The following is a 26,321-nucleotide window of genomic DNA, read 5'->3' on the forward strand; positions in this document are numbered from 1 at the left end:
GATAAGCAGAAGTACCAGTTTGGCGACCGATTGAAGCTTGCCTAGCAAGCAGACCGTCGAGCGCCCTGGTGTCTCACTGCGATGCAACCCGAACCACAGATGGCACATCGATTGCCTGCATCTCGTTCAGGAAGACCTTTACGATCCCTTGAATCGTCCACGCTGTCCGACCTGCCGAGTACATTTCTCCAGATTATTTCCAGGATTCCCACCAGCCACTTCGCCCCTCAATTCGGAACTCACCCAAGCTGAAGCGCAGAACGCCGAGGCATCCCAACGGGCTCGACAAGAAGAAGAACGGTTCCTCGTGCTTGAGCGTCACCATGCGCTGAACCATCTAACCCCTCCGAGACCCAACAACGATATCAACAATCCACCTACTGCAGCCGAAGCCACTCAGCGAGTACCAGCGACTACGCCGCGAGGACAAGATTGTTACGCTCGATCCAGCCGCCCACGATGAGCAGTTCGCTCGTCGTCGAGATGAGAAGCAACGCCCCTTCCACCGACAGATGGCAAACCAGAAATCGCATCAACACCACGAGTGCTACCAAGGACATCGAACATACTCGCGTCCTGTGCCTCAAATATCGCGAGACCAGCGCGAGCGGCATGCCCGAGATGTGCACTTCGTACTACATCTACTTCACTCAAAGCGACAAGACCGACGACATTGGCAGCGCATGGTGCCGCATCGGCAATCCCGCGCCGAATCGTTCGGCCAGAACTCATCGGCCATTTCTCAAGTTCCAAGGAGCCCAGCCGGATTGGAACGTGTACGTGGAGAAGGCAGGCTTGCCCGATGGCTGTCAGGTTGAGTATCTTTGTGAGGATATACTCCGTTGATGCGCAAGCTCTCGTCGATGTACTATGAAGACATGGAGCCGGCCGACTACGCCAAATTTGAAGCTTCTGCGGCTTGACCACAGTTAGAGCAGCACTGTCTCCTAGAAAAGTCAAGCAGACACTACCCAGCCCTTTTTGAGCTCGTCGAGTATTTGCGCACGTCCGTTCTGCAGACATTTAAAACGCATGTGGCCGACAATCCCGATGTGGTCCCAGCGGCTTCGGGGCCTCAGCTCTCCACCGTGACTTATGTCTTCGACATTGTCGGATCCAGTGTTACCATTCCGGCCCAGCATTGGCGTTCCCAGCGGCAAGATGCTTTCTTCGCCGCTAATCCTTCTTTTGTCACATTTCACCACGCGAGTGCACGTGCGAACTCCACGCTACATCCTACCACCGGCGGTCGACCCATGCAGAAGGCATGCAAAGTTTCACGGCCTAGCTTTATCGGGAATGAGGCGATGCGCTCTCTGTTGAACATCGACGTGTTCTTCCGCTCGTGTTTGCTCTCCGAGACGCCACTCAAACTCTGGGGCATCGATCAGACGATCTTCGACACGAACGACGTTCCGAGCGACAGCCGCCTCCTCGAACGCCACGGAGCCTACTGGGAAGTCGGTCTCGACAACCGGGACACCGAGAGCAAGGAATCCCCGCATCCCGTCCTCACCATCTTCCTCTGGTATCCAGAACACGGTCGCTTCGAGACTTGGTCAGCCAACGCCAGCATAGTCACCAAGATTGGCTTCGGACTGATCTAGCCATGGTTGCTGCGTCCACAGTGTGCAACGAACCTTGGGACCTGCTTGACGGGCCCCCACCACACTTCGTATCTTCGGAGCATATGGTCAACGAGGAACAGGCCATGGTCATATCCACGACGCGGAAGGACAGAGACACCAACAATGACAGGGCAATGATTGCCCAGGCCGGATTCCACACGTGCGAGCATGGTGAGCACTGCTGCTGTCCGATCTGCATCATTGGCGCGTCTGCCATGGCCAATATGGATCGCAAAATCCACACCACTCTCGCCAAGAAGGACCACGCCGCCGAGTGCGAGCTCACCTGTCCTGCTGCCAGAATTTCCGGGCGCTCCTGCAACTTCGACGCTGTTAGACGTCCAGTCCGAGACGATCACCAGGCTGTGCTGTCGACGATTGACACGGTCCTGAAAGGCGGGACACTCGCCTTTTGCTCAATGCCAGGCTGCGGTCAGGAAGTCACAGGCAATCCTTCCACTCGACTCGAAGCGCTCAGCAAGGAACACAAGGCGAGGCACCTGATGCATCTCGAGGATGTGCATGGCCTCGATCCGACTCGCCTCGACTCGCTACCCTCTTGAGCAGAAAGCCACAACCTGGATGAGACTCATCCAATGCAGCTTGCACCACCATATTCATAACATTATGTCAGGCCACAGGGCCGTATCGCTACCACAAGCACGCCCATCGGTTGATATTTGTATGGTTTTCGGAGGTGGAGTTGGAGGGAAATGCGCTCTCGGCATGACATTCTCGGGCACCGGATTGGACTGACATTGATATGGTAATGAGGAGGGGAGGTGGTTGAATGACGTGCAGACAGGTGATGCTTTTGTACCTACCTTACTAGTGGAAGAATACACAAGATCATCATAATCCACCTCACTGTCTTATTGTATGGCCCCTCAATGCTTGAGCTCTTTATCCGTGAAGCGCTCAGAAGAAGTCCAAAGTGAAAGAAGGTGCCAGGCTACCACGCGAGTCTGCTCACACACCAGCTCGAGAGAACTTCAACGAGACTAAGAGGCCATGAGCATGATGCTGTCAGAACCAACGTTTGACTCCAGCGTCGTGAGGGTGACTTTGAACCAATCGAGTCGCTAGGCGTCCACGAGGACCTCGGTTTTGAGCATCGTGCTGTCCTAAGCAGACTCATATGACCAAACGATGAACTCATGCTTACCGACGATTGATACAAGAAGAAGAGGACAAGTCAGAAAAAGATGAGGAAGAGAGTCGAAAGTTGCACAGAAATCAAGTATCAGAAAATCCACATTCGTTTTGTATTAAGAGAGCTCTGTAGTAACAGTAGAGCGAGGAAAGAGTACATCAAGATCATCTGTCGGCTTCGCCGCAACCCCGACCATGTTCATTATTGTCCCCAAGCCAGGACCCTGTCCTCCAAGTTGGCGCCGAAACTGGATATCGTGCGCCGGCCCGAATGCAAGGTCATAGCCGTACTGTGTGTTTGGCTGATGCTGATCAGGGATGACCAGACATGTCGCTCAGGCGAAACCGCTTAAAGGAAGAAAGCGGCCATGGCTCCGAGACCGGCGATGAGGCCGGCGGCCGAGAGGGAAGAGGCGGCGCCGGTGTATGCCTGAGGAGGCGAGACACTGGATGTTTGTTAGTAAATAGTTCTGGAGGACATGTGTACGGACAATACTTACGGGGACTTGGTGCCGTTGCCAGCAGCGCCGTTGTTGCCAGACTTGTATGGGATCGGGCTAGCAGTGCCGTTGGAAGCAGCGCCGGGAGCTGGGTAAGATGCAGGTCCGGATGGAGATGCACCAGCACCGTTGGCTGGGTTCTGGATTTGGCCGTCGCTGGAAATTCGTTAGCATGAGCTGCAAAAGAGTGATTGATGATTGAAGTCTTACTTGATCTGCTGGATGGGCGAGTTAGGAGCTGGGCTGGCCGGAGCTGGGGCAGCTGGGCCGTTGTTGGCTGGGCCGGCTGGGTTCTGAATCTGGCCATCGCTTTGGGCATGTTAGCAATTGATCTATGGATTGGAATGACTGAGAGACGCACTTGATCTGTTGGATGGGCGAAGCGGGAGCAGGGGCAGCGGGCATTGGGCTGCCGGGAGCCTGAGGAGCTGGGGCCTGAGGAGCGGGGGCCTGAGGAGCGGGGGCCTGAGGAGCGGGGGCCTGAGGAGCCGCTGGGGGCGCAGCGGGCATGCCTGGAGCGGGAGCAGATGGGGCTGGCTTAGATTGGCCCTGGCTGGCGGATGGGCAGACGTAGACAGTCTTGGCCTCTTCGGTGGAAGATGGGTGTGGGACTGGCATTGCCTCGCTCTTGGTAGGCTGAACGACAACGATGGTCGAAGCCTCCTCGGAAGAGGAATAGTACACAACTGGGTGAGTCTCCACGGACTTGCTAGACTCGGCAGTCTTGGTCACGTAAGTCTGAGCCTCGGTGGTGGACGCAGCAGAGGTGTAGTAAACCGGCGGGTGCTCAACGGAAGAAGTCGCTGGGTGGGTAGGCTTAGCCTCCTCGGTGGACGAGGAAGAAGACACCTCGTAGCTTGGAGGAGCAGCGTAGGCTGGGGCGTATGCCGGGCTGGCGACAGCGGAGGCCACGAGGGCAGCGGCGACGAGTTGGTACTGCATTTTGATGGTGTGGATTGGTTTTCTGATTGAAAAAAAAAGAGGTTGGCGTAAAAAGTTCTTGAAAAAGAGTGGCAAGATTGAGCGTTGATTAACGAAAGGACGACCGGAGTCAAAGAAGCTGCTGTGGGAAGTTGATGGAGTTGTTGGATGAGGAGAGAAGAACAGCAAGGGAAGGAGCAGAAGGTGTTTATATCGCTGTTGCGATTCATGTGACGACGGGACTAGGCGAGATTGCACGACTCTTAGCAGACATTCAGAGTTCTGCTAATGGCCATCGCTGTGAGATTGGATTGAGCATGGGCCTGCAGATCAGTCCGAGGGCGGCTCTGTCGCATAGTCGCACTCGCAGTGAGATGGGGTTTGGCATCGGAGAGGACGCTGTTTGTTGTTGTGAACGTGCGACGTTGAAATCAGGCGTTGCCTTACCTTAGAGATCCATCCAACGTCTGATGCACAGTTACCATGCGGAACCGCAATGCTCTCTCCCCGGAGAACAGACGTTCGCCGCAGACTGCGAGGGCAACTGAAGCCGCCGTGAAGGAGTCGTCCGAGGGGAGCGGAGTCCGCAGATCAGGGGAAAATATGCCAAGGTGGGCTAGTCGGGTCCGGACGCCACGATTCTCCACAGACTCTCTCCGAACGGGTATAGCAATCCAAACGGGCGTGGGCAGCTCGCCAATCACATCTCGTCGTCCTTCTGATTTGTTCCGAACACGGCAAAGAGGGATATCGATATCCCATAGCGGTTGCTTGATCATCGCACAAGCATATTACTCGTTGTTCCCGATATCCACAGTGCAAAGACGCGCTGGGCGGCTGCATGGGAGGTATAGAATCGTGTCTGTGCCCTGTTTCGGTTCGCAAGTTCGCAGGCGTTCTTCAATACCCAGCATGCCACTTTGCCGGTCTGATATCGCATGTTCTTCTGGGGTAAGACGACGTACCTGTCGGTGATAATGGCCGCTTCCAAGTTTTCAAGTGGTAATAATGACCCAATTCGACTGGGTCCTCTCTCGTGGCAAATGAAGCGCTACTCCTGATGAGCAGAATTCCAGCGCGTGCAAATCACGATCCAGCATCCAACGGCGGCTATGGCTGAAGTCTGGACTCTTTGGTGGGGTCAACACTCAGACGAGCAATAATATCGATCACTGTGCAAAGCGCCTCGGTGATCATGAAATCGCGTATTCAGAGCGCGTTCCCGCGTGCTCTCATGGCAGAGCTCCGCGTGCCAACATTTCTTCGCATGTGAGGCGGACTGGTGTCCGCGATCATGGCACAGTGACGAGCTGACTCGGCTTGTTTAGGTTGTTTCATCGTGAAAGCATGCTGGATGAGATGCGGGAGTTTTCGATAGGAGGTATGATTGAGTCAACCTCACCTTGGAATCACCTGGCCGCCACCATTTCAACTTCTCGAGAAGAGGTGCATCCATCACGATCGAGCACTCGGGTTGGGATCATTATTAGTTCTTTCCATCGCAGTTTTCACTTGTGAAATGCCGCAGGTGCAGCCGGTGTTCCACAATGACCCAACGGCGCCGTCTCTCCAACGTTTGCATCGTGCCCGATCTCGCAGACGTGAAAAGAGGCATTTGTCCGGAGTCCGCGGGTGCACAGATACTACACGATCCCTGTAGGTGTTACGACCAGGGCGAGGCATACCTCGACTTCACATGCTGCACAAGAAGTATTCGCAGATACATCGGGCGAGACTGCAGCCTGGAGATGAGAGGCTGATGCAAGCAGCCGTCGACGAGAGCTTCCGTCCTCGTTCCGCTGTCGCATGTGTCTCTCCTCACTCTCGCTTGCTGCCAGACATGGCTTGCTCGCGGCGCTGCGCTCGGTTGCGCTTGGCTGCAAGGGTCGGAAGCATTATTTGCGCACACCTTTGCCTGAAGTGGTCAAACGAGTATTCGACGATGCGGCAATGTGTAGCGAGCGGATGTCATTGCAGAACGGCAGGGGTGCATAATGAGGCCGCGAGAGGGAGGCATATTGACTGCTGCGTCTCAGTACAAGGAGGTAGTTTCTTCCACGCATGTGTCGGCTGCGCGCTTCAAATCTATATTGGCGCAAGACATTAGCAACAGCAGCGTGAAAGAGTCCAGAGCATCGTCTTCAAGGACACAGTGCTCCAAGTCATGGTGAACAAAGTCGTCTGTATAATAGTTCTATAGACTTGTCGCGAAACTCGCTCGCACGGAGCTGAGTCCGTTGCGCGTGGAACGCGTTACGTCGAATTCCGGCCACTTTCACTGTCCATCATCAACGACTTCATCACTTCGAGGAACAACCCACTGCCAGACCACCAGCTATGGCGCTCCTCGTAGACAAACACCGTCCACGGACATTGGACTCCCTCTCGTACCATCCCGAACTCTCAGACCGACTGCGAGCTCTGGCGGCCAGCGGCGACTTTCCCCATCTCCTCATCTATGGCCCTTCCGGAGCAGGCAAGAAGACACGCATTTCGGCCACCCTACGAGCTCTCTACGGTCCAGGAGTCGAGAAAATCAAGATCGACAGTCGCGTGTTCCAGACGACCAGCAATCGCAAGCTCGAATTCAACATCGTCTCATCAAACTACCACCTCGAAATCACTCCCTCAGATGTCGGCAACTACGATCGTGTTGTCATTCAGGATCTGCTCAAAGAGGTGGCACAGACACAGCAGGTGGATGCAGCAGCGAAACAACGCTTCAAGGTCGTCCTCATCAACGAGGCGGACCACTTGACTCGAGATGCTCAGGCGGCGCTGAGGCGAACAATGGAGAAATACAGCCCCAATTTGCGATTGATCCTGGTCGCGAACAGTACAAGTAATATCATTGCTCCTATTCGTTCGCGATGTCTGTTGGTCAGAGTGTCCGCCCCTTCAGAGGAGGAGATTTGCAAAGTGCTGGCAAAGGTGGGCAAGGATGAGCGATACCAGGCATGCGAGACGCTGGAGAAGAGAATCGCCCGGGACAGCAAGCGGAATTTGAGGAGAGCGTTGCTCATGTTCGAAGCGGTGCATGCACAGAAGTGAGTGTCCACACAGGACGAGAAGTCTACGCTTTGCTGATGTGTGACAGTGAGACCGTCAACGACAAGACATCGATCCCGCCGCCAGATTGGGAGGCTCTGATCGAAGTCATCGCGAAGGAGATCATAGAAGAGCGTTCACCTGCTCGCATTCTGCAGGTCCGCGCGAAGCTATACGATCTGCTCACCCACTGCATCCCGGCCACGACAATCCTCAAGGTGAGAGTTCCTCAAGCGATGCTCTTGAAGTTGGCTAACGACAGGTCAGACTCTCACATTCAAGCTCATGCCCAAGCTCGACGACACCATGAAGGCCGAGATTATCAAATGGAGCGCTTTCTACGAGCATCGAATCCGCATGGGATCAAAGGTGATCTTTCATCTCGAAGCATTCGTCGCCAAATTCATGCGAATCTACGAAGGGTGAGTGGATGAAGCCCAAGTCGTACGTAACAAAGCTGATGTTCCACAGATCTCTCCTTGGTATGGACCTCGACGACTTCGATGATTGAGCTCTGTAAAGGAGCGAAGACATTCTACGATACCTCATACTTTCACATGCTCGGCGATTAGCGCGGCGTTACCGTATCACATTTGAGTGGGCTTTCATTGCATCATCGCAGCTCAAGCTGCAGGCGCGAACAACGTTGAACTTCGACCCAATGCGCGACCTCAACCTCTACACAAATCCAAAAACAGTCCTCTACAACCACGCAACAATTCCCACTTACCACAACAATCAGCCCATAATCATGTCTTCCGGCCTGATGAACACCGAGAAGGGCGGCGAGCAGACACAGTACGATTCGCAATCAGAAGTCACACCTTGGTACAATCTAACTTGCGAAATAGATACGAGAGCATCACCACGGAGATAGAGCCACACAAGAAGTCGGGCGGTCAGCTAGGCGAGACAGAAACCACCACAGACCCTTCCAAGACCGACGAAGCGGCCGCACGACGCGCCGAGCGAGGCGAGAAGACCGCCGAGAACATGCGATACGGACAGGCAATCAGCGAACAAGGTGTCGGAGGCTTCACAACTGGACAAAGCGGTGATGCGACGCAGGGTGGCTACGGACAGGTCAAAGATAAGGCGGAGGATGACGCGACTGGTCGAAAGGCCGCTGGATATGGTGGGAAGCAGGATGCCGACCCAGAGATTGGTGCATGAGGACAGTGAAAAGCAGGACAGGGGTAGCACGGGACACTTGACAGCATGCGTGCAACCATCGAGGCATGCAATAAAATGGAATGAGTTTCTCGAGCAACGCGGTCACGACTCACGAGAACTCCACTCTTCGAGCAGATACATGCCTTAGCCTCCAGCACTGCGATGGGCAACGCTCGGCCTGGATTGAAATCCATATTCATTTGCCGGACCAGGTCGAGCCATCGCATTGCTCACTGAAGACCTCAGGGTCTCGAATCTTTCACATAGGTCTAGCGTCCGGCGTAACGGATCCGGAGCCCCCATTCATATGCAGAGACATCGAAGCTGGGTTTTCGCCACAAGCAAAAGGCGGCCAGTCTTGCCTTTCCGAGGGAGCCGCGAGACGCAGTCTGTCTGGCCGCCGTTGTGGAGTCCAGACGTAGTCTCTCGATTCGATGAAGGAGGTACGTCAAGCTCGTCACTAGAAGTCGCACGTTTGCTGTGATTTTCATGCACACTTGGTATGAGTTGTGACGCAGAAAGTGCGTTGCAAGACGTGCAGTCCGTGAGGGAATGACAACTCTGTGATGCGGCATGGAGATGATTCACGAAAGAGAGAGCACGCAAACACAGCGGAGGACTGAATAATATGCATCGACCATGCTGACGAAGTACACAGGTCACCTTTTCCGGTCTCCACGTCCCCTCATCGCTCCCGTTGCCCTCCATACCAGCCAAGATATTCCCTGCAACTGCCTCCTCCGGGATCTATCATCTGAAAAACGCCTTCTGCCATCCACCCATTCTCCCCAGCCTTACAATTCAATTTCTCCTCTCAGCCCGAGATTATGGTCCTCCCGCGTCCCAGATGCCTTGCCTTGCGAATATGGGCTAACCTCCTCTGACCGGGGGGTCCGGCATACATTGCCAGGTATTGCGAGAACGACCGTATGGGACGTAGGTACACGTTTGGCCTTGGTATGGACAGAGACCATCGTGCTCCTTGGCACACCATTTGTCGGCCGGAACTGCAGGCTGTGTCCCGGCTATTGAATGTTAGCAATGCTCGGGGAATTCATGCCGCGGACGACCTACGATCTCGTGGATAACACCAGTTTCCGCCGTTGGGATTCACCATACACTTCAATCCCTTCTCCGTACAGCAGGGAGTCTTTCCATCAGCAGTGCATGGTGCTATTCAACAATTTAGTAAATAGTCTCCGACGAAGGACAATGGAACATACCGAATTTGGACCGACACCACGGACGATCCCCGCCGAGCGCGAGGCCAGAAAGGAGGCCGAAGGCGAGGAGGACTTGGCAGGAGCCCTTCATTTCGAGTCGTCGGATCGTGGCTCGAGGATGACTTCACCGTCGACGGTCAATTTCTTGTTGGGAGTGGAGTGAGGTCGACGGCGCCGAGGATTCGAGCTGGAGCGGGAGCTCGACTGATGCAGCACTGAGGCTAAAGAGCAGGCAGACGTAAGGGCGGACTGATTTCGAAGAACCAGAGGCTCGTTGGACTCGCTGACGTTGAAGCGAAGGAGGATGGAGCCGAGCAAACGCAGATGAGAAACGATGAAGACGCAGGGGCAATACGCAGTTTATGTACTTGAGGCCCAGGTCAACTCCCATGTTGGACGACCCGAAGTATAGGCACTCCGGACTCGGATCCATTCTTCGATCCGTTGACCTGCTTTGCGTGTGACTTGTGAATGCATTGCAAAGGCCGCATATCCCTATCTGCCGAGAACTTGGCGTCCAGGTCAGCTGCCATGTTAGACCACCGAAGTCCCGGCAGAGCGGACTCGGATCCGTTCTTCGATCCATTGCCCGTGTGCATTGGAAACGCATTGCAAGGCCGGCTATGACTATCTGCGAGGTTTGACTCCGGATGACCTTCGTTATAGACGGCAAGCTGACTACAGTGCCTGTCCTGCATACAAGGAGCAGCACTAGCTTTCGGAGACCTTGTCGCTGCCTTCTTTCTGCCTTGTTCAGCCAAGTCGACGAGATTGATACGGATTCGCCGGTGTTACCATCAAGTGGCGGATGTATGCTTGCTGTTGGTCCAGAGTCTGTACACAACCATGTGAGACCCGCTCTTGCACTCGGATACCTGCTCCTTCCGGGGTTCCGAAGCGCCTGAGGAGGAGGTAGGGCTATCCTGGGCTTGTTGAACGCAACGCATCCTTCGGTACTTCGGTAGGACCGAGGCAGAATACGTCGGGCGTACAAGGGGTTCACGGGTCTGCGACCGGCAGTCGGTCGTTACTTGTTCTACAAGCTTCACACCTTGCGTCGGAGTCACAGGGCTGTGCATCTCCATCCTCACTACAGTATTTGCCCCGCGCTTATCCCGCACATGCGACCGGCATATCCCCAGCGGTCGTCTCGCCGTTTTCGGATGCCATCCACCGCGTAACTAATGACGGGTGTTCACTGTCTCCGAGAGGATTTTCATACAGTGTACCGGACGCTGATACTCCGGACTCATCACGCACTCGCTGCACAGCACGATACAGGCGCCTCTTATTCGAGACACATTCCCAATCCTGGCGCGAGAAACCTACTCCTCATGGCCAGCAGCATGCTGCTTGTACTCTGCTTCCATCACGCGGTTCTCGAGATCGAGACGATTGAACTCGCGTGTGTCCATTGTTGGGATAAAGATCGGGGCCTGTTGCTAGCAATCAGCACCAATAGCTTCACATCGGACTGAGAGAGCTTGACTTACGTTTGTGAACAAATAGTTCATCTCTTCGAGTGGGCGCTTCGCAGTCTCTGGCTGAATGGCCCCTAGATTGAGTATGAATACGTTTTCTTGATATCTTTGGGAGGGAAGAGCTTACAGAAAAACAGAGCATTGGTGAAGTTGCACACCACGAACACGATGTAAAACTTATATCCGATGCTCTCGAGCGCGATGGGTGTGACCTGGCCGATCATCGTGTTGAATGCGAAGCTGGTCATGGTTGCGATTGAGACTCCCTGGGACAGAGTCAGTGTGTGGCTCAAAGAGAGCTACACTACATCACTGACCTTCGATCGAGTCCTAGTATCGAATATCTCCGCCGGCACGATCCCTACAACAGGTCAGCCCTATCCAGTCATTCAAATCCAGGAACACCTACAGGATAGAGGGCCGTTGGTAGCTGAGAAGCTGAAGTTATAAGCCTGAGATCGGTCAGTATGCTAGAGCAAAGGCAACGAAAGACTGAGATGCGGCATTCCTCGGACCATGCTGCTGGCCTCTCAGCCCTCACGACTTACCCAAGTAACGACGATGAACCCCCACGACGCAGCCTGATTGTTTGAAGCTCCAGGAGGGAACTGAGCCAGCAAGATGGTGGCGATGATGAACGTCAAGCAGTTTCCAAGGTTCCCTCCGATCATCGCCCATCGTCGCCCGGTCCAGTCGATGAAGAGGATACAGCAGAACTGGGCGATCAGGGCGATGATTGAGGATATACCTTGATATTGGAGTGTTTTCGAGCCGGGTATACCAATCTGACGGAAGATCTCAGGGCTGGGAATCGATGAGCAGACGATCGAGCATACTCGGCGGCAGCACCCAGACTCACGAGTAATACTGGATTGCGGACACGCCAGTCATCTGCACGGAGGCCTGGATCGAGCAGGCAAGGAACAATCGACGGAACGACGATTTGTTGGTGAACAGCTCCGTGTACGACTTGGCTTCATGTTCATGTTCGAAGCTGTCACGGCGAACGGTCAGCTCATCCTTGCCTCTGCACGATGCTCGACTTACGTTATCATGTCCTGGATCTGATTGAATTGAGATCTCACCCAGGTGTCGTTCTCATCTCCGTGAGCATGGAGCTTTGCAAGTGTTCGAAGGCCTTCGTCGGCCTTGCCGTGGTCGATGAGCCAGCTGCGAAATATCAGCTCGAGTTCCATGGCTGGCGGAATACATGCTGCTTACCGAGGCGATTCGGGGAAGAACATGATGAGTAGAGCGAGGAATCCAGCCGGGATGATCTGGATCCCAAGACTCACACGCCATTGATTGCTGCTCGAGGCGGGAATATACGTATATGTTGCATACGATACCCAACTGGCGACCAAAGCGCCCACTCCGAGCATAAACTGCTGCAACGCGGTGACTCGCCCTCGAATGTCCGGATGCGCCAACTCAGCTTGATACAGAGGAACGATCATGACAAGGAAGCCAACACCGATTCCAGCGATCGCTGCCCACCTCGTCAGTGGCCATTCGGACTTTCGACGAAGAGGATGCACATACCACGTCCAGCATACAAATAGCTCAACGCCTGAGCTCCTGTCTGCAAAGCACCGCCTAGAAGGAAGATCACCGCACCAAGGAGAATAGTCTTCTTACGACCGAGAAAGTCTCCACAAGGTCCTGCGAACATGGCTCCGAAGAAGGCTCCTCCGGTGAAGACGGATACTACTGCCCCTACTTCTGCTTTCGTCGGTTGGAATGTGGACTTGAAGTTCTCGGAGTCAACAGCTCCAGCAATGACACCGAGATCATAGCCGTACAATAGCGAGCCTAACGAGGCGAAGACGCTGACTAGGAACTGAAGGTTAGGTGTCAGTGAATGCTGACGATAACACACTGCGTTTTCGATCTGGTCTATCTGCGCTTACCTGATACCATTTTGGTGGGAGGGCCATGTTGTACGCTAATGTTGCTGATGAGCTGATAATATGGTGAGTGCGATCTCTCGCTCCGCGCGAAGTGCCGGAGCACGCGACTTTTATACCATGCAGAGGAGTCGTCGAAGCGATATACCATTGTGTGGCGCATCGTGCCCTTATGCCTCGGAAGGATTTCCTCCACTTTGCTTGCAGTTGCTAATGCCCAGCCCTCACCTTTAACCGAAAGTCATGGTCTCAGAGTTGCTCAGAGCGATTCTGTGCTGGGACACATCGTTCAGAGGAAAGCCTCGACTTGCTGCATATACTCAGCAGCAGAAGCCCTTCTTCAAGACGACCCCAGCACTGCACTTTCAGTGCTCGCACTACCTGCTCCATATTCTTGACTTATTATGCTCAACACCAGACGTGGAGGAGGAAGCCGGTGAGCGGTCAGCCGGGTAAATGTGCAAGTCTCGGCGCCTCAAGCGAGAAGTGAAGCTTAAAAGATCTCCCACGAACCAGGAGGGCCATGTCTTCTTGTGGCTTCCATTGTCACTCCACACTCCGCAGTGGAGCCGAGCTGAGAGGAGCAATACTGTGGGTACAGGAAGTTCAGCGATCTGTAGCGTATTCGCTTTCATCAACAGTCCGAGGACTGTACGCTTCGTTCGCACCTGGAGTTCAATCAGCAGTCCGTCCGCAATGACAACTTTCACAGAGCTGGAGGTTGGCCAGCAAGCCAGCATATCAATCTTTTCCAAACACAAGCTCAGCAAAATCAACGACAACATCTATGGCGGCTTCACGGAGCACATGGGACGTTGTATCTACGGTGGCATTTACGATCCCGAGAATCCCAACAAACATCTCATCGACGAGAATGGATTCCGAAAGGATGTGATCGAAGCAATGCAGGAGCTGAATGTGCCCGTCGTGAGGTATCCAGGAGGCAATTTCGTGGCCACTTATCATTGGCTTGATGGCGTTGGACCCAGAGAAAAGAGGCCGAAACGTCCTGAGCTTGCTTGGCTGGGTGTTGAGAGCAATCAATTCGGGACGGATGAGTTTATGCAATGGTGCAAGGTCGTGGGCACGGAGCCGTATCTTGCTCTCAACTTTGGGACAGGTAGGGCAGTCTTTCCGGCCGAATGGATGCGTTCATTGACAAGTAACAGGCACACTGGATGAGGGTATGTTGAACCGAGCGTCTTGAAGACGAAGTCCGAAATTGACCCACGGCAGCTCTCGCATGGTTGGAGTACTGCAACTCAAAGCAGGACACCTACTATGCAAGCTTGCGAAGACAGCATGGCCACTCTGAACCATACAACGTCAAGTATTGGGCGCTCGGCAACGAGTGCTGGGGTCCTTGGTAAGAGCTGCACTGGATTGGCTTCTGTTCGAATCCGAGACCTGACGGAATCCCAGGCAAGTCGAGCAAATGACCAAGGAAGACTACGCAAAGAAGGCATACCAGTGGGCGAAAGCATTGAAGATGCTTGATCCATCCATCGTGTTGATCTTGTGCGGCGAGACGGGTCATTCCGGCTGGGACTACCATGTCCTTAAAGAGTGCTTGAAGCTTGACCAGCATGCACTTGGTGGAAGCAATACTGCAAGCCTGATCGACATGCAGTCGATCCACATCTACACAGCTTCGGAGGATCCAGTCAAGAATGCGTTAGCTCCACGATCGGCCGAACGAGCGATAGAGATTTCCGGCTCACTGATTGACCTGGCACGTATCGAGAACAATGTGCCGGCTTCGGTCCCGCGCCAAACGATCTGCTTCGACGAGTGGAATGTATGGGATCCGGTACGAGCCCCGGGGGAGCTGGGTGGAGAGGAGAACTACACGCACTCGGACGCTCTGGCTGTGGCGATATGGCTGAATGTGTTCATCCGGCAGAGCAAGTACGTGGGGATGGCCAATATCGCGCAGAGCGTGAATGTCATCTCGCCTCTGATGACGACCCAGGGTGGGCTCCGGAAACAGACGACTTGGTGGCCGTTGTTGCTATTCTGTAAATACATGAGAGGCACCTTCATTGCGGCTCATGTCAGCTGCTCCGCTTATGAGGGTGAAACGGAGCCGAAGTGGATGAGAGCAGCCTGCGACACACCGTGGCTGGATGTGTCCGCTGCGCAGAGCGATGACGGCTGGATGAGCATGGTCGTGGTCAATGTGCATTTGGAGGAGAGTTTTGAGGTTGAGCTGGATGGCATCTCGCAGGTATCCGGTGAGGCTGTTCAAGTCCACAGCATTACGCAGGGTACTGTCGGAATCGATGAGCGTGACTGGGACGGCCAAGGCAATTTCTCGTTTCCAAAGTCGAGCATTACCATGCTGCGATGGAAGGTTGCATAATGTATGCTAGGAATCATCGAGGTAGATGCCCTGTCAACAAACCGAAATCCATACGAGTTCTCTCGGTCACGTGCAAGCCGCATATTTTCGGGGCTCCTTCCATCCTTGGCGCACTCCAGCCAAATTTCGCTTTCGCTCGACCTCAATTCTTTGACCTCCAAGCCAGCTGACCATCACCACCACCAAACTAACGCCGCAGCACATTCTTGACAGCACCGAGTCAAGATGAAGCTCAACATCTCCTTCCCGGCCAACGGCACCCAAAAGCTCATCGACATCGAAGATGAGAAGAAGCTGCGCGTCTTCATGGACCGCCGCATGGGTCACGAGGTTCCCGGCGACAGCGTTGGCGACGAGTTCAAGGGCTACGTCTTCCGCATCACCGGCGGCAACGACAAGCAGGGCTTCCCGATGAAGCAGGGTGTCATGCACCCAACCCGTGTTCGCCTCCTCCTCGCCGACGGCCACAGCTGCTACCGCCCACGACGAACTGGCGAGAGAAAGAGGAAGTCGGTCCGTGGTTGCATCGTCGCGATGGACTTGTCCGTCCTGGCTTTGGCCATTGTGAAGCAGGGAGACGCAGACATCCCAGGTCTGACGGATACTGTACACCCCAAGCGTTTGGGTCCAAAGCGTGCGAGCAAGATCCGCCGCTTCTTCGGTCTCAGCAAGGAAGACGATGTGAGTTCCCTCTCTTACGAGGCTCTATTCCTCTTCGCCAACCCACCTCTCGGTGCTGGTTGAGTCTGAGACCTACAATTACTGACGTGTCGTAATGCAGGTCCGCAAGTTTGTCATCCGTCGTGAGGTCCAGCCCAAGGAGGGCAAGGAGGGCGCGAAGCCATACACCAAGGCTCCTCGCATTCAGCGTCTCGTCACTCCTCAGCGTCTCCAGCACAAGCGCCACCGCATCGCACTCAAGCGCCGCCAGGCCGAGAAGGTCAAGGAGGCTGCCGTAAGTTGCGCCATGCTTCATCTCACAATCATCAACTTGCTGACAAGCAATACAGAACGAGTACGCCCAGGTTCTTCACAAGCGCGTCAACGAGGAGAAGTCCAAGCAGGCCGAGCTCCGCAAGAGACGTGCGTCCAGCATGCGCAAGTAGACGTGGCATTCTGTCAGACGATCACGGCGCAAGGAGGCGGGATATGCATGGTCGGGCATTGGCGAGTCTTCACAGTTATCATGATCCGATAGCGTCCAGCTCGGACACTACAGTGGTAGAAGGCGTTGGCGTCAGAGTCTGGAATTGGAGCAGGCCAATGCGCCGCTCCTAAGATACCACCAAAAATCGTTTCCCGGCATGCTCAATTTGTCCCATTCTCGTTCGCCACATGCTTTCGCATCATCTCTCTTGCCCTTGCCGGTCTACCGTGAAGCCACACTCCCTCTCCCTCAATCCATCATCAGCTCGTGTACAACACCATTTAAATTTTGGGACTTCAACGCCAAGGACCCCGCTAGCGGGCATACCAAAGTTCAAGCTTCCCGAACCACATCTCGAAGACTTTCTTATTCTCACCATGTCCCGGTCACTCCATTCTTTCGCACTGCATACCCGCACAGTGTCGTCGCGCAGTCATGGCGACCAACTCGATCAAGCTCCTGACTGGCAACAGTCACGGGCAGCTCGCGAAACTGGTGGCTGATCGGTGCGCAGAATCTTTTGGTCCGCATGTGAAAGTCCGCAGCGCCTGAGCTAATCGCCATACGACAGACTCGGGATCGAGCTGGCCAAGATCATGGTCCTACAGTACTCCAACAACGAATCGAGCATCTCCATCGGCGAGTCCGTCCGTGACGAGGATGTCTTCATCATCCAATCGACCGAGCCCGGCAACATCAACGACCATGTCATGGAACTCCTCATCCTGATCAACGCCTGCCGGACTGCCTCAGCGCGCCGTATCACAGCTGTGCTGCCGAACTTTCCCTACGCGAGACAAGACAAGAAGGATAAGAGTAGAGCTCCTATTACGGCCAAGCTCATGGCAAATATGCTGCAGACGGCGGGTTGCAACCACGTTATTACAATGGACCTGCACGCAAGTCAGATTCAGGGGTTCTTCAATGTGCCGGTAGACAACCTCTACGCTGAGCCGTCCACTCTGCGTTGGATCAGGGAGAACCTGCCAGTCAAGGACTGCGTCATTGTGTCTCCAGATGCGGGTGGAGCAAAAAGAGCGACCAGCATCGCAGATGGACTAGACCTTGGATTTGCGCTCATCCACAAGGAGCGTTCGAAACCCGGTGAGGTTTCACGCATGACGCTCGTGGGTGATGTGAAGGGACGGATTGCGATCATCGTGGACGACATGGCCGATACTTGTGGCACTTTGGTCAAAGCCGCCGATGTTGTGATGGAGAATGGCGCCAGTGAGGCGATCGCGATAGTGACACATGGAATCCTTAGCGGTAACGCTATCGAGAAGTTGAATGGGAGCAAGCTCACGAAGCTGGTCGCGACCAACACGGTGCCGCATGAGGAGAAGAAGAAGTTGTGTGACAGGATCGAGACGATAGACATCAGCCCCACAGTGAGTAGTGGTAGCATTTACACCACGACGCTCATGCTGACAGATCACAGCTCGCGGAAGCATGTCGCCGGACCCACAATGGCGAAAGTGTATCATTCCTCTTCAAGCACGCACCGGTGGACTAAAGACGAAGCGACATCAGTAACATTTTGGGCTCACGGCGTTCGGGAAAGCACGCGAGGCGTGCCTATAGCAGCATGGGCTGACAAGTCACTGCATTTGAACAATTATTGAGGTTTCAAGATCCGCCTTTCTGCTTTCGACAATTTGACGGTGGTCCCGTATCACAGACATCCCCTTCCGAATTCCTTGCTTTGATCAAGTCGGCGGCCTTCTCCGCGATTGCATACACTGTGCCGCACAAATGTGTTGCTGGAATCATCGGCATGATCGATACGTCCACCACACTCAGCCTCTCCACTCCATAAACCAGAAGTTCGGGACTGACGACACCACCCAGCGCCAACGGCATCATCGGATTTGAGCACGAAGGGTGCGAGAACGACGGAGACAGGAGTCTCTGCTGAAATTGCTTCAGAATATCCTCGGTGCTGACATATCCCGGGCCCGGTATCGTCTCGCTCGCGCCCAACGATTGCATGCTCGGAGTCTGATAGAACTTCCGCGTGTAATTGAGCATCGCGACGGTGATGATGCCGTCCATCGGGTTCGCCAGCGTATTGTAGTCCACCTGCGGACCCAGGAGAGGATCAGACATGTTGAGGACGATGGTACCTCTCGAGAGCGGTTTCTGAAAGGCATTCGCTACCATCTTCCCGCCGTTGAACGTCATTTCGTACACTGCACTCTTGGTACCACCAAGTCTGTCGACGAGGATTGCGTGCTGCGCTGCGTATCCAATCCTTGATGTGAAGTCGTAGGAGTCGGGTAGGTATCGCGATGGATCCTGTGCCGCGATCTGCGCGACGATTTCGTCTACGTCTGGGCTGATTGTGCGCAGGCTCAGGAATGCGGCGTTGTTCCCGTGCGGCTGTATGAGTGGACCACTACGCGACTTGTCGTACTCATCTCTTGCTTCTCGGAAGAACGTGGTGTTGGACTGGAGGAGTCCTGGGCTAGGATAGGTGTCGTTGAGGAGGTCCCAGTACATGTACAAAGCAGGATGGTCTTGGAAGTTCGTCCCTACGCCTGGAAGATCTTCGATGACTTCGATGCCCGCCGCTTCCAGCATGCCTCGTGGACCGATACCAGATTTATGGAGCAAGTTCGTGGAGAAAACTGGTCCAGCCGCCATGATCACCTCTTTTCTAGCGCTCGCCTTGTAGGTCTTGCTGTCCAAGAGACTGGTCATGGTGATGCCGACCGCAGTCTTGCCTTTAAAGTTCACTTTCTCGACTCGCGTCTGGGTCAAAAGATGCAAGTTCGACCTGTCCGCAATGGGATCGTAGTACCCTGTTTTGGCGCTCGATCGAGTCTGCGTAGTCGGATCCTGGCTGCTCGGCACCCACATGACACCCAATCCGGAACCATCATTTCCTTCCTCAGGAAAGCGAATGTCGTCGCCCATCTCGCGCCACGCCTGCAGGAAAGTCGGTAGTTCGGGCCATTGGAAAGGCGGTATACTGGAATGGATGGGACCGGATTGTCCCCAGCAGGACTCATCCCAGGTATAGTTGTACATCTCCGCGATCTCTGGAGAGGGTACGGACCAATTCGTCGACTTGATGAAGTAAGGCAACAGGTCATCGAAGCCCCAGCCTGGGTTACCCAGTTGCTCCCATGCGTCGTAGTCCGCCGCGCTTGCGCGATCGAAGAACATTCCATTGATGACGCTGCCGCCTCCTACTGTAGCTGCTGCAGCGACAAAGTATGGTGTGTTGGAGAGGTGCTTCAAGGGCATCGAAGTCACCGGAGCCAGGTCATGGAAGCTGTTCACATTGGTCGTGTACGGCAGCAGCACGCGCTCTCCATTGTCAATCTGTCCCATTTCCACCACCAGAACCGAGACGTGTGCATGTGCGGTGAGGCGGTTCGCTACTGTCAGTCCGGATGTCCCGCCGCCGACGATGATGTAGTCGTATGTGGTGTTGATGTCCCGAGGGTGTTGGACATGTGAAATTCCACCCTTCGGAGGCGATTTGTCCGCGGCCAACGTTGCGACAGCAAGCGGCAGCGAAAGCAGTGATGCTAACAGCGAGTGCACTGCCATGGTCACTGTCGAGCGCAATGGCTGAAGGGCCGGAAACGATTGTGTGTGGTGGACTGTGGAGTCGAGATGCGTTCAGATCTCATCACCTCCGCCAGTGCCAGCAGATTATCAAGCGCAGAGCGAGTTCGAAAGTGGACAGGCCCCCACGGAGATTGGAATGGTTGGTGTCAGCATCGCGAGGTGCGGTGTTAACCAGGGCTGTGGGAACGAGTCCACCCTGGGGACATCCTTGCAATCGAATTTGAAATAACCGCCGGGATGTGTAGAAGGAGACTTTGACTCGCAAGGACACAACAGCGAAGATCAAGCACCTGCCGGCAGATGGCCTGAGTAGATATCCAAGTGATTCAATTCGACTCATCGGCTTGAGCATACCGTCGTTCTCATTATTGTCGTTGAAACCCACATCGTTCCTCTTCCGGTTTTCTAACCAACGTCAGCCGGCATTTTGCACAGGGTGCCCACGCCGAGTAACACCACTCGATCATCCCTGTTTGCCACGAATGAGCCTTACTTTTAACTTTTCCCCAAGCATCAACCCAGCATCACAACGGGAAATGATAAATACCGAGAACGCGGTGGCTAAATACCGAACTCCATGTTAGCGCATACGCCGACGGAAGGGGGGGCAGAGTTCGGTATTTAGCCACTGCGTTCTCGGTATTTATCATTTCCCCATCACAACGCGGGCAAGACAGATTTGTGGTGGACATTCAGATGAACTCCAATACATGCCAAATTGGGTGTGTCGCGTCACTACTTCGCCTTTGTTGAGCATCGGTCTTCCTCGTGCGACGACGAAATCCTTCGCCGCGTGGCAGTTCCTTGCCAGTTGAGAGTCAGTGAATGCCTCGGTCACGAGGAGATCCATGTCGTCCACGCGGTCGAAGCATGTTTGACTTTTCTTACCCATGTTAACGGGGTGTCAGCTCATTTTCGCTTAAGGAGAGTTTGCGAATTTGTGACTTTGAAGAGTCCAGACTCCGGAACGCTGACATCCGTCGTGCTGGACATGGACCTGGAACTATGCCGTCGAGGGGATTCGAGCTGATTGTGTGGCCGTAGAGTAAAAGTAGGAAGACGGACATGCCAGGATAACGTCGTCACCATGTCTGTATATCCACAAAGATAATACTGTACATGCAAAACAATAGAAGCTCAGGGGTATCTCTAAACAATTCGCTCGCCCGCTCAGAAACGAATGATGTGCATGATCGTAGGAAAAGAGAGAGAGAAGAACGCAGGATAACGCAGGAACCGAATGGCAGCGTGCAGGCAATCGATCAATCAAGAAGAGCAGTCATCGTAGGGCACAAGCCCATGTCCACCACCACTGTACTAGAGTCGTGTAAATCATCGTCAAAATTCAGCGTCCAATGGAAATCATTTCTGCTCAGACCGATTGCCAAGACTTGACCGCGCATGCCGTTCACGCCTCGCGCGCTCGGTGCTGCTGCTTCGATCAGAGCTGTTCTTCCGCAGTGGAGAGGGCGGATAAAGCCCGGTAAATGACATTGGCGGAGTCTGGCTTCCTCCCGACAGGATCCCGCCTCGAAAGCTTAGCGGAGGCGTGGAAGTTCTGCTGCCGGTCGGAGGATGACTCTCGCCGCTGTGTCTTCTCGCAAAAGCGGGAGCCAAGAAGCGAGCTGGCAACGGGCTGTACATGCCGCCAGCAATGTCGTCGCCGCTATTTTGACGAGACGAAGGAGCAAGACTGCCACTCCCCGAGCTTTCGCGGCCTCTCTAGTGCCCCGAAGCGCCGTACATTGGACCATTGCCTGCGTAACTTCCGTAGCCATCAGAGCCTCCTCCCCCAGGCGCCATGGAACCAGAGCCAGGAGGCATGCTCTGGTACCAGCTTCGTCGTCGTTCGCCTTCCTGCGCGCTTCCGCTATTCCTATGTGGAAAGTTGCCGTTGGGTGGTGGTGGACCTCCTGATGCGTATGCTGAGTCGTAGCCGGATGGATTTGGTGGCGGATTATTGCGTGGAGGGATCGGACGACTATTGCTGTATTCGTCCTCAGTGGCACTCGCGTGCCTGTCTGCTGGGCGACGAACATTGTGTGGACGAGCAACGTCATCGTCCAAGTCCTCAGTGAAGCGATCGCGAGCGCCAAATGACGTTCCATAGAGATTAGAGGCATACTGCGAAGGTGGAATAGCCCCGACGTCTATGGGATCGCTACGAGCGAATCCGCCACGTGGTGGCGAACGTCGAGAACTCTTTCCTCCAGCGCCCGAATGTGCACCAATAGACATTCTATGGCTCCTGGTGGACGACGGAATACTGCTATATTCCGTCGGGAGGGCAGAGGATGCAGGATTGTTGGCGCGCGAGGAACGACTGCCGCTCGCTTCCGGTCTGTATTGGCTGGTTGCTGGTCGATTGTAGTCTCGCGAGTCTCGCTCATCGCCGGCTTCATATTTCTTGCCCATACCCTCCTTCCCAAAGTATGGCTTTCGCTCGCGCTCGATTGGAACGGCCGGTGGGCTGATATCCTCGTCGTCGAACGCATTTGACTGCTGCGACGCCTGCGAGTACGGATTGCGCTCCCGTTCGACGAAGAGGCTTTGCAAAGGCGGAACCGGAGGAGGTGGCGGCATGGCAAATGCACCTCTTTGAAGCGGGACGTGGACCGGCTCGTGATTGAGACTGGAGATCAGCCTTTGCTCTGCCTGAACATTTGGCTGTCGTGGCAGGAGTCTTCTGGGCAACTCCTTTGGAAATCGTTCAGACTTGTCATCAGCGTTTGAGATTGGCATGTTTTGGACTGCTTTCGCCAATCGCTCGAACTCCGTGTCTGGGTGCGCTTGAATCACGCATGTCATGAATGCTTCGAAGCCGACGGGAGTCAAGCCAGGAGTGCTAGGCGGCTCCTGAGGTTGTTGCTGGACCAGATGATGCTGGCAAAGCATTTTCCGATACATAATGGAAATTGACGCAGATGAGAGCTTGCCTCCAAAAATGACATCCCACGGGTAATACTCCTTGGCAGTCTTTGTCTCGTTCAAGAACTGGAGCATCTTCGGAGGCGTCACCACAAGACTTCCTTTCGGTTCGTAGTCTTCTATCAAGTGTTTGGCCAAACCCCTCAAGAATTGGCCTAACCGTTTAGTCGGAGATCCAGTACCGTCAAACAGTGGCTGCCAGATTTTCTCCAGCGTGGTGGTCTCCTCATCCTCGGGAACCGAGGCCGGGCGCTGAGTTCTCTGTGATGCATCGTTGAAATATGCAGCCGCCTCTCTTACTCGAGCTGTTGCATCTGCTCCACTGTCTCTCCGCCGTGATTGCGACTTGTTCGTATGTAATGCGGGCTCTCCCGTGCTCGTTGAGCCAATGGTCTTGCTTCTGCGTGGTGGCGCTCCCACATGCGAAGCCCGAGGTGTCTCCTTGCTACTCTGAGTACTTTGCTGACTTTCTCTGCTCTCCTCGCTCTCCCAGCTCCGTCTACTGTAGTTGCTACCAGCATCAGACGGCGCGCGTTCGTTCGAGGGTCCTAGACCAGCATCGCGATCATGTAATGGTGAAGGCGGAGTGAACCTGGGAGGAAAGGAGTCGGTCGAGTGCTGCATTGGCGAGCTTTGCGATGGCGATCGCAGAGGGACGTCGATCGGAAATATGGCAGGTGATGGAGGTATGGCGATGTTGGACGACTGTAGCGTCTTGATCACCTGCTCTGTGACCTGCTCGGTGAGTCGCTTCATAAACGCCGGATCGAGCTCATTCGCGGTCGACGAGTTGTCGAACGCGGTATTGACAACATCTTTAATTGGTTGTTGCGGTTGGTGGACAACGGGACGTGAGTTGGCTCGTGATCGAGTGCCTCGCGGCTGAGCTCGCGCAGAAGCATCGTCATTTGATCGAGATGGTGAGCGTGAAGCCGCCGGTCGCGAGTTGGGCGCGATGAAAGGCTCTTGAAAGTCCTGGACAGTCGGCGGCGGCGGGTGTGAATTGACTGGCGTGCCAGACGATGAAGTCGAGTGGTCTCCCATATTGGCGGGCTCAGGAGGACTAGGATGTGCAACACTAGCGTACAGTCCGCAGCGTGCAAGATGTAGAGTGCTGGCGACCCAAGATTGAGGTTAGACTTGGTCCAGGGCGACGGTCATGGCGTTACTGGAAGCCGGGCGAGGCACAGCACTCGAGACTCGTCCTTGGAGTCGGTGGTCGCTAGGTTGTCGGAAGTGAAGAGCAGTGGTCAGCGAGAGGGAGATTGTCAGAAAAGTGGTACGCTCGGTGAATGGTCTTGTAGTAACGATAGCAGGTCGAAGGGGCGTAGGGAAGTACTGATTGCAAGCCACGCAGCCTTGTGCGAGCGGGCGATTAGCAGGATATCGGTATCGCACGTCGCAGCGATCCCATCTTCCGGTGTCGAACCCTCACACCGGAAGGAGACGACTTCACGAGGGGAGTACACGCGATGCCTTCTTTCGTTTGCGTACAGTTGTTGCGCATGCAGTCGCAGCTGTGAGTGCAGGTGGGAGGTGGAGTAAGTAGGTGTGCAGCCGACGTCACCATTAGAGCTTTTTTGCAGGGCCTTGCTGTATACACTGCCAGGCCACGCAACCACCGGATTCGGAAGGTTACGTGTATGTTGTAAGTGAATTAATCCGGTAAAGCGTGAAAACGCGTATGGTCTGTGCAATATCTCTTGGCCGTGTCGCTCTGGTGTTTACGCTCTTACTTACTGTAAGGGTCTAAACCGAAGTTGCGCACAAAGGTCCAGATTGTTTGTTTGTTTGTTTGTTTGTTCCATTTACGTCCTTTCGGAGTCTAAGACTATGTAGGACGGCTTTGCTATAAAGGCAAAGCAGTAGATCTAGTTACAATTAGATTTTTCGGTATTCTTTAACCTTAGGGGAGACCCCGTGCCTAAGGCAATGCTAAAGGACTTTAAACAAATGCGAGACAAAGGAAATTAAACGAGTATTGCAGCCTAAGGCTGCAGAATTTTCGCGCTAAGCTTTTGTAGAATTTTTAGCGGATCCTTCCGCTTCGTATATACGCTACGAATTCGAAAGAGATGTAGCGTAAGGCGATGTAGCGTAAAGGCGCAAAAAGCAGCTATCTAACTCGCTGCCTTCTCTTGTCCTTAATATGCCTTTGTAGAACTATATGCCGCCTTCTAGCGTATATAGCTACGCAGGTTAATCGCAGAGTTGTAGATTCTACCGAGTTTTAGCTCTTTAAAGTGTATATATGCTTCCTTCGAGGGCGACGAAGTCTCTAGAGAAGGGATATGCGATTTCGATTCGGATTTTAAGGAGGTGCGCGTATAGGGCAGAGTAGACTGCTTCTTTCTTCTTCTTGTTCGTAGTGTAGAGGGCTATTCGTTCGAATCGTGCTATTATTCTGTTGTAGCTCGTATTTCGAGGCGGATTTCGAGAAGGATTTCGGGCGGATTCGAGAGGTTTTCGAGGAGGTTTCTTCCAGACTATCTTAGTTTCCCTTCTAAGGAAGGTACTTACGACGGCCACCGCGTAAAGGTGCAGTCTGTTCGGCCGTCACAAAGGTCCAGATCCGAATATATGAAATTCTAAAGCTACCGAAAAGAAGATCTATCTAGAACAACGGAACGTCGAGTATAAGCTATGTATGCGCGTAGCGTCGCTTGGCGCATACGTAGCCTTCCAGTCGGCCGAAAGGAAGCTTGTTCCCGATTCGGCCTAGTGGATTTCTGAACCGGCGTTCGTCCGTTAGGCGTTAGCCCAGGCATCGGCACAGCCGATGCAGCCTTAGGCACCAGCCTCTGACACTTACCTTATTATATGCCCTTAGACCGCTTCCTATACTCTTATAATAGATAATTCGATTAAGCTCGAGCTCGCGGTATTAGTAATCGTATTAGTAGCCTAGTACGGGCTATATAAGCCGCCGAAGTAGAAGAAGGAAGATTCGTATTACGAGTTTATCGACTAGTCGCTCTATAGAAGGCCGGATAGCTAGTATCGGAAGTATACGCGGTAAGTAGTAGTAGTAGTAGTAGAAGAAGGAAGAAGGAAGCTAAGCGTTAGAAGTTAAAGGTCACCGTCACCGCCGCTAACTAACAATTAACACCTTAGGTTTTTAAAGGATAAAATCGAAGAACTCGCTATTACCTTCGATATTAATATAATAACCTTCTATTATCGTTACTAAGCACTACCTAAGATAGCTCTTGCTCTTGTCCTTTAGCGCCTATTATATCTATACCGGTAGGAGGATGCTACGGAGAAGT

At 54.0% G+C, this 26,321-nt stretch overlaps 9 protein-coding genes across 9 annotated transcripts; 5 read left to right on the forward strand and 4 right to left on the reverse strand.

The window, feature by feature from the left end:
* Nucleotides 1-289: 289 nt before the first annotated feature.
* MYCGRDRAFT_104149 (uncharacterized protein) lies at nt 290-942 on the forward strand (the record flags this gene model as incomplete). Its single annotated transcript, XM_003852938.1, has 1 exon — nt 290-942. One exon carries the CDS (start codon nt 460-462, stop codon nt 844-846), a length of 387 nt encoding a protein of 128 aa, XP_003852986.1.
* Nucleotides 943-2,855: 1,913 nt separating this feature from the next.
* MYCGRDRAFT_99917 (secreted small proline-rich-protein) lies at nt 2,856-4,666 on the reverse strand (the record flags this gene model as incomplete). The annotated part of the gene is made up of 5 exons (XM_003853375.1): nt 2,856-3,226; nt 3,281-3,436; nt 3,491-3,589; nt 3,642-4,600; nt 4,649-4,666. The coding sequence occupies 4 exons, from the start codon at nt 4,220-4,222 to the stop codon at nt 3,130-3,132; spliced, it is 933 nt and encodes a 310-aa protein (XP_003853423.1).
* Nucleotides 4,667-6,538: 1,872 nt separating this feature from the next.
* MYCGRDRAFT_85700 (replication factor C subunit 5) lies at nt 6,539-7,760 on the forward strand (the record flags this gene model as incomplete). The annotated part of the gene is made up of 4 exons (XM_003852939.1): nt 6,539-7,248; nt 7,299-7,467; nt 7,517-7,671; nt 7,721-7,760. 4 exons carry the CDS (start codon nt 6,539-6,541, stop codon nt 7,758-7,760), a joined length of 1,074 nt encoding a protein of 357 aa, XP_003852987.1.
* A 3,210-nt stretch (nt 7,761-10,970) lies between these two features.
* On the reverse strand, nt 10,971-13,063 carry MYCGRDRAFT_71117 (MFS putative major facilitator superfamily transporter; the record flags this gene model as incomplete). The annotated part of the gene is made up of 11 exons (XM_003853374.1): nt 10,971-11,081; nt 11,139-11,200; nt 11,254-11,392; nt 11,444-11,487; nt 11,536-11,578; nt 11,675-11,930; nt 11,986-12,120; nt 12,174-12,296; nt 12,348-12,615; nt 12,669-12,966; nt 13,037-13,063. The coding sequence occupies 11 exons, from the start codon at nt 13,061-13,063 to the stop codon at nt 10,971-10,973; spliced, it is 1,506 nt and encodes a 501-aa protein (XP_003853422.1).
* Nucleotides 13,064-13,729: 666 nt separating this feature from the next.
* On the forward strand, nt 13,730-15,395 carry MgABFA2 (putative alpha-L-Arabinofuranosidase; the record flags this gene model as incomplete). The annotated part of the gene is made up of 4 exons (XM_003852940.1): nt 13,730-14,153; nt 14,203-14,217; nt 14,270-14,399; nt 14,456-15,395. The coding sequence occupies 4 exons, from the start codon at nt 13,730-13,732 to the stop codon at nt 15,393-15,395; spliced, it is 1,509 nt and encodes a 502-aa protein (XP_003852988.1).
* A 149-nt stretch (nt 15,396-15,544) lies between these two features.
* Nucleotides 15,545-16,702, forward strand: MYCGRDRAFT_104155 (40S ribosomal protein S6; the record flags this gene model as incomplete). Its single annotated transcript, XM_003852941.1, has 3 exons — nt 15,545-16,076; nt 16,177-16,350; nt 16,406-16,702. 3 exons carry the CDS (start codon nt 15,621-15,623, stop codon nt 16,499-16,501), a joined length of 726 nt encoding a protein of 241 aa, XP_003852989.1.
* A 275-nt stretch (nt 16,703-16,977) lies between these two features.
* PRS4 (phosphoribosyl diphosphate synthase) lies at nt 16,978-18,176 on the forward strand (the record flags this gene model as incomplete). The annotated part of the gene is made up of 3 exons (XM_003852942.1): nt 16,978-17,048; nt 17,114-17,933; nt 17,984-18,176. 3 exons carry the CDS (start codon nt 16,978-16,980, stop codon nt 18,056-18,058), a joined length of 966 nt encoding a protein of 321 aa, XP_003852990.1.
* On the reverse strand, nt 18,172-20,103 carry MYCGRDRAFT_109111 (glucose-methanol-choline oxidoreductase; the record flags this gene model as incomplete). Its single annotated transcript, XM_003853373.1, has 1 exon — nt 18,172-20,103. One exon carries the CDS (start codon nt 20,101-20,103, stop codon nt 18,172-18,174), a length of 1,932 nt encoding a protein of 643 aa, XP_003853421.1.
* Nucleotides 20,104-21,597: 1,494 nt separating this feature from the next.
* On the reverse strand, nt 21,598-24,096 carry MYCGRDRAFT_109112 (uncharacterized protein; the record flags this gene model as incomplete). Its single annotated transcript, XM_003853372.1, has 1 exon — nt 21,598-24,096. The coding sequence occupies one exon, from the start codon at nt 24,094-24,096 to the stop codon at nt 21,847-21,849; it is 2,250 nt and encodes a 749-aa protein (XP_003853420.1).
* Between the last annotated feature and the right edge of the window lie 2,225 nt (nt 24,097-26,321).

The sequence above is a fragment of the Zymoseptoria tritici genome, chromosome 4 (genome assembly GCF_000219625.1).
Source record: "Zymoseptoria tritici IPO323 chromosome 4, whole genome shotgun sequence".
In the NCBI taxonomy this organism is placed as follows: domain Eukaryota; kingdom Fungi; phylum Ascomycota; class Dothideomycetes; order Mycosphaerellales; family Mycosphaerellaceae; genus Zymoseptoria; species Zymoseptoria tritici.